The sequence below is a fragment of the Benincasa hispida genome, chromosome 12, assembly GCF_027475165.1.
Source record: "Benincasa hispida cultivar pf3 chromosome 12, pf3_genome.v1.1, whole genome shotgun sequence".
Lineage (NCBI taxonomy): Eukaryota > Viridiplantae > Streptophyta > Magnoliopsida > Cucurbitales > Cucurbitaceae > Benincasa > Benincasa hispida.
Window position 1 is genome coordinate 16,916,568 of NC_143489.1, and position 5,151 is coordinate 16,921,718.

Below are 5,151 nucleotides of genomic sequence, written 5' to 3' on the forward strand. Positions count from 1 at the left end.
GGATGAGAGATTGAACTCTATGGTTTGACTTCTTTCCTTCTTTTACTTCTTGCTTTCATTTACCAGTCCATTCGATTAAGTTGAGATTGTTGTAAACATATTTTCTATCTTTAAATTCAATCTCATATTTGATCCATCCACTCTTATTCCTCTGTTTATATTCAAATTTTTTTGTGGTTGCAATTTTTCTGAGTCATTGTATACCCAAATTCTATGCTTTAATCGTCTTGATCACTTGATTGAAGTTATTACTTAGTTAAATTGTTCGAGAGAATAAGTCAACTAAAGAGCGCACTGAGTCATAACGCATAGTAGGGTTAGAGATAAAAATACATGTGATTCCTTTTAGCATTCTCTGTCTCCAATGCATGCACCTTAGAGATAGGAATATATATGACTTTCGCATTGAGAAATGATGAACAACACGACTTAAGGAACAGAGACCTAATGCATACACCTACACTTAGTTTGTAAACAAGCATCCATATTATCTTCATTCCACTCTCACGCTTTCATGCACCTGTTCATCTAATTTGGAATCAACACATAACCCAAAACACTTAGCACCATTTACCCATACATTCCCGTTTTCCCTTGAACTCCTATGTTTTCTTGCATGCATGCATTGAGGTTAATATAAATAATCTTCACTCTCATTAATCTGGGAACCATCTACAATTGAAACAATGCAATGACTACGTTAGACTATCAAAAATCCCTATGTTCGATCCTGAACTTACCAGGAAGCCTGCATCAGATTTATACTTAGGTTTGATCCAGGAAAGCTTGTACACATTATATGTGAACCACAATCACCTCAATGCATCGCCTATTCTTCTCATGTAGAAAAGAAATTTGTTAGTCATCACCATTCACCGAAGTTATCATCTCTCATCTTAATTCATAAGCACTTTTAAATAAAAATCATGAGGCGAACAACAATACTACAACATGTAGCATGTAACTACTAAAAAAGATATAAGTGCACCCATCTCTCTTCAGGACCTAAATTTCTTCATTATCTTTTGGAGATTGAATGATATATCTTTTTCATATGAAGTGATGTACCATACCAAAGAAGTGGTCAACGATGTACCTAGTTCATATAACATCTTTTTTATATAAATTGATATAATTCTATTGGCTTTATGTTTTTATTTGCAAGCTAAGACAAAACTTTGTTTTCCTAAACTTTTATCTCAAAATCTCTTCAGGAGTTTCCACATATATGATAAAAATTAAAATACTCACATTCCTTAAACTTTAGTTCCGAGTATACCTCGAAAATATATAGATAATTCTGAAAAGTCTTTACATTTCTTTGTGTTCCATTGAATCAATTCCGAATTCTACAAAATCCTCAAAGTGGTAGATACTTGTATTGATAACATATTATAAAACAAAGTAGATGGAGAAGAGAGAGTAGAGAATGAATGTATTTTGTATTCAATTGTATATCTCGAAGATCTCAATGACCACTATTTATAGAGTTTACAAAATATGAAAAGACAAATATAGAGATAAGATAATGGAAAAATATTTTGGGATTTGTAATAATCTATATATTTGGACATCTATATATATAATTCAAATATTTGTAACAAATTCGTTTTTTATTTTTTAAAATAAATTTTTTGTTTTGAAGAATCGTTTTTTAGATATTTTTAAAAATATATCAATTCTTTTTTTGTTGGTTTAATGTAATTAATTTTAAATATTTTGTCTTCTAGGTTATATGTAATATATTTTCTTTTCATTTCGAATTTTATGTCTTGTAAAATCATTAATAGAGTATTTATAAATAAAATTAATAAAACTTCAATGAAATTTCACCCCTAAACTTGTTACTTTGCATCAAGTTTTACTAACATTTTTGTATTTCATCATATTGAACGGTAGGTTTAGTTAAATATTGCATTTTCTACTCCTATTAAATTTTTGTTTATTCACTAACTAATTTTAATAAATAAAAAACAAGTAAATATCTTCGTAAATTCATTAATTTCAATCAATTCAATTTTTCGCACAAATGAGAGCTTGATGAGTGTACAAATGAGTCATTGAATATAACTTGTTCAAAATAAAAAATTTTAACATAAATTTTACTCTAAAGTCATTTTTCTTTGACATTTTATCAATTTTAATTAGAAAGTAATGTAAATACTTTTGTTAAAACAAAATTTTCACAGAAGTTATCGGAGTGTAAAAATTGAAAAATTGCAACATCTTTTCAAGTTTAAAATTAAAGGATTACAACACTTTATAAAAGTCTAAAAGTGCAATTGAATGAAATTTAAAGGTCATGGTGAAAGTTACTGATACAAAATAATATCAAATTGATATATAAATTAATTAATATAACTATGTACCAATTCATTGAAAATTGTTTTTATAAGCCTCCCTAACATCAAGTTATGGATCTATTGATAATTATATGAAAGTAAAATAATAAATTTAATTCTAAATTTTAAAAATTGTGTCTCAAGATAATTGAACATTAAAATGAATCTAACAAGTCTCCAAACTTTCAATTTATGTCTACTAAGTACTCGAACCTTAATATTTGTATCCAATAGGATCACTAAACATACTCAAAATAAAAATTGATAATTCTATTAAACATATATAAAATTTAATTGTGTATAATTTAACCTTAAACTTATAATTATATATCTAATTAGATAAGTAATATAAAGAAAATGCCAAAATTGGTTAAGGACATATATTAAACAAAAAATTAAAATTTATGCCTAATATATATAAAACATTTAAATTTTAAAAATTTGGATATTCCAAAGATGTATAGAACACAAAATTGAAAATTAGGATACCTAATAATTTTAAAGTTAAGGGACAATATATAACTGAAAATCTAAAAGTTTACAAACTAAATTATTATTTTTTGAGTTGATCAATAATATATAGAATCGGAGATTTAAAGAATGTCAAACGTCTAGATCTATAATTCTAACTAGAGTTTAATTTAATCGTATATGAATTTGTGTCACATCGAAAGTTTTGTATAGAAATAAACACTACAAAGTACAAAATCATGAATATAATTAATTAAATACTTCCCAATACATTGAAATGTGAAATGCTACACGTACACATTTGAGTAAAATGAAAAAAGAAAAAAAAAAAAAAGTAAAAGGTATATAAAGTAAAATAGATTAAAAAAAAATTACAAAAGCTTCTCTATAAAATATGTAGTTTTGTTGAGATATATAGAGGAACAAAACACATTAATTTAAAGGAAAACAAAGAAGGGACAGGGGTTTTGTGTTTTTATTTTGTGGCATCTAAAATGCACGTGCCTTGACAATGTCAAAGCTCATCTCACTTGGATCCGTTGCTTGCAACTCAAATTGAATTCCATCTAGTTCCCTTTTGAATCTATCCTTGGAGCTTGCATACACCATTTTACTTCTCACCTTTGATATGTCTGGTGACCTATTTCTCAACATACCATCATTTAGATACAAATGTTATCAAAATAAAACTAGTAACAAAACAACTCTCGAAAAAGGATCACATTACAAATATGTTAATGAATATACAACTAATCAATTTCTAGGTTAAACGATTTGTGGTTAATTTGAGTGTAGCTCAACTGGTATAAACATGTACCCTTGATGAAAAAAATATCAGAGTTGGTCTGAATCCTTCTACCCCAAATTTTTGTTGAACTCAAATGTTGAAGAGCATGAAGGATCAATCAATGAGTTGTGCTCCGATTAACAATTTCTAAAATGAGTAAGAAAACAACTATCGAAAAAAATTTGAATGACAGATATGTTACGGAATATATATATCTAATCAATTTTTAGGTTAAACGATTGGTGGTCAATCTGAGTGTAACTTGGTTGGTTTAGACATATACCATTGGCTAAAAAGTGTGAGCTAGTTTTAAAGTCCCTATCCCAAATTGTTATTGAACTCAAATGCTGTAGAGTGTAGAGGATTGAACCAGTGACCTTTGTTGTAGTAATGTATAAAACGAGTAAGAAACTATGGAAAAAGATTCAAATTCACATATATTGATAAATATGGTTAATTAAAATTTTAAGTTAAATGATTTGTGATCAATCTGAGCATAGTTTAATTGGTTAGACATATACCCTCGGGAAAAAAAAATGTCAAAGTTGGTTTGAATCATCCTACCCCAAACATTTAATGAACTCAAATGTTAAGGTGTGGAGGATTAAACAACTGACGACCTTTGAACTAGTAATTTTGATGTCTTGTTCATTCAACTATGCTCGATTGATAATGTCTAAAACATATATTATAAAACAACCATATAAAAATATTCAAATGCACGTATATATATTAGTGAATATAATCAATCAATTTCTATGCTAAATGATATTTGTGACCAATTTAAGCATGACTCAACTGGTTTAGGCATATACATTCGACCAGAAAGTTAAAGTTGGTTCAAATTCCCTGTTTACGAAATTGTCGTTGAACTCAAATGTTGTAGGGTGTAGGGAATCGAACCATCAACTTTTATGGAATGATAATTTTGATGCCTTATGTCAGTGAGGTATGCTCGAATTGGATTGAAAGAGTGAGTAATTAACGTACCATGCAATGAAGAAAATCTTGCTCTTCTGGCAATTCTCATCAGTAATGAAATCAAAATCAAAGACAGCATAGCGACACTCATCTGCAGGGAGAGAACCAGTGAAATCCTCATACGTTTCATCAGGTTTTCCCAATTTCTCTACCACCACTTCTTGTTGTTCAATCTTGAAAATGATGAATCTATAGTTTCTTTTCGCTTTTAGCTCCAAAAACTTCAATTTACATTCATCTCTCACAGCCATTCCAGACGCTGCGTTCGCCTATAATTGTTGTTAATTAAACAAAATAAAAAATATTAAAGTCATGTTTACTTCCCAATAAACGTAATCTATTAATGGTAACATAAAAAGTGGGTCTCATTTCATTATTTTTGTCATTGTTTACCAGTGTTTTATAATTGTAAAGAAATGTGAACCCCACTATAAATTTGGAATCAACAAACGTAAACCTATTGTAGGTGAGAGGATTATCAATCCAATTATATTTGTTTATTATATGGGACCCTTACTTTTTTCATCATGTACCCTTTTCATTAGGTTTTCCTATAGATTTAAGCAACAC

At 28.3% G+C, this 5,151-nt stretch overlaps 1 protein-coding gene across 1 annotated transcript; it reads right to left on the bottom strand.

The window, feature by feature from the left end:
• Positions 1-3,302: 3,302 nt before the first annotated feature.
• LOC120068275 (actin-depolymerizing factor 7) lies at positions 3,303-4,844 on the bottom strand. The gene is made up of 2 exons (XM_039019993.2): positions 4,591-4,844; positions 3,303-3,453 (listed from the first exon to the last, which is right to left on the bottom strand). Exons 1-2 carry the CDS (start codon positions 4,830-4,832, stop codon positions 3,303-3,305), a joined length of 393 nt encoding a protein of 130 aa, XP_038875921.1. The 5' UTR covers positions 4,833-4,844.
• Between the last annotated feature and the right edge of the window lie 307 nt (positions 4,845-5,151).